Genomic DNA, 787 nt, shown 5'->3' with positions numbered 1-787 from the left:
TACGAAATGGGTCGTGTCATTCGTGGTCAACGTAAGGGTGCGGGTTCTATTTTCACCTCCCACACCAAACACAGAAAGGGTGCTGCTCAAATGAGACCTCTTGATTTCGCCGAAAGAAATGGTTACGTTCGTGGTCTTGTTAAGGAAATCATCCACGATGCTGGTCGTGGTGCTCCACTTGCCAGAATTGTTTTCCGTGATCCATACAAGTACCGTTTAGTTTCTACCCTTATGGTCGCTACTGAAGGAATGTACACTGGTCAATTCATTTACGCCGGAAAGAAGGCCAACCTTACTGTTGGTAATGTTCTTCCAGTTTCTTCTATGCCAGAAGGTACTATTATCTGTAACATTGAAGAAAAGACTGGTGACCGTGGATCTATTGCCCGTACTTCTGGTACCTACGCTACTATTATTGGTCACAGTGTTGAAGATGGTAAGACTAGAATTAAGCTTCCAAGTGGTGCTAAGAAGGTTATCGAAAGCACTTGCAGAGCTCAAATCGGTATTGTTGCTGGTGGTGGTCGTATTGATAAGCCACTCTTAAAGGCCGGTCGTGCCTTCTACAAGTTCAAGGCTAAGCGTAACAGCTGGCCAAAGACTCGTGGTGTTGCTATGAACCCAGTTGATCACCCACACGGTGGTGGTAACCACCAACACATTGGTCACGCTTCTACTCTTGGAAGATCTGCTCCAGCTGGTCAAAAGGTTGGTCTTATTGCTGCCAGAAGAACTGGTCTTCTCAGAGGTACCAAGGTCGTCAACGAAAAGTAAATTTAAAATTAAT

The 787-nt window shown here is 45.2% G+C and overlaps 1 protein-coding gene across 1 annotated transcript; it reads left to right on the top strand.

Annotated features, from left to right (window-relative positions):
• Positions 1-6: 6 nt before the first annotated feature.
• On the top strand, positions 7-774 carry LOC110440727 (60S ribosomal protein L2-A-like). The gene has a single exon (XM_021483876.1). The coding sequence runs from the start codon at positions 7-9 to the stop codon at positions 772-774; it is 768 nt and encodes a 255-aa protein (XP_021339551.1).
• The last annotated feature ends 13 nt before the right edge of the window (positions 775-787 follow it).

The sequence above is a fragment of the Mizuhopecten yessoensis genome, unplaced genomic scaffold (assembly GCF_002113885.1).
Source record: "Mizuhopecten yessoensis strain PY_sf001 unplaced genomic scaffold, ASM211388v2 scaffold702247, whole genome shotgun sequence".
Classification (NCBI taxonomy): domain Eukaryota; kingdom Metazoa; phylum Mollusca; class Bivalvia; order Pectinida; family Pectinidae; genus Mizuhopecten; species Mizuhopecten yessoensis.
The sequence above is the reverse complement of the archived record's forward strand: the minus strand, read 5'-3'. Positions and strand labels throughout refer to the sequence as shown.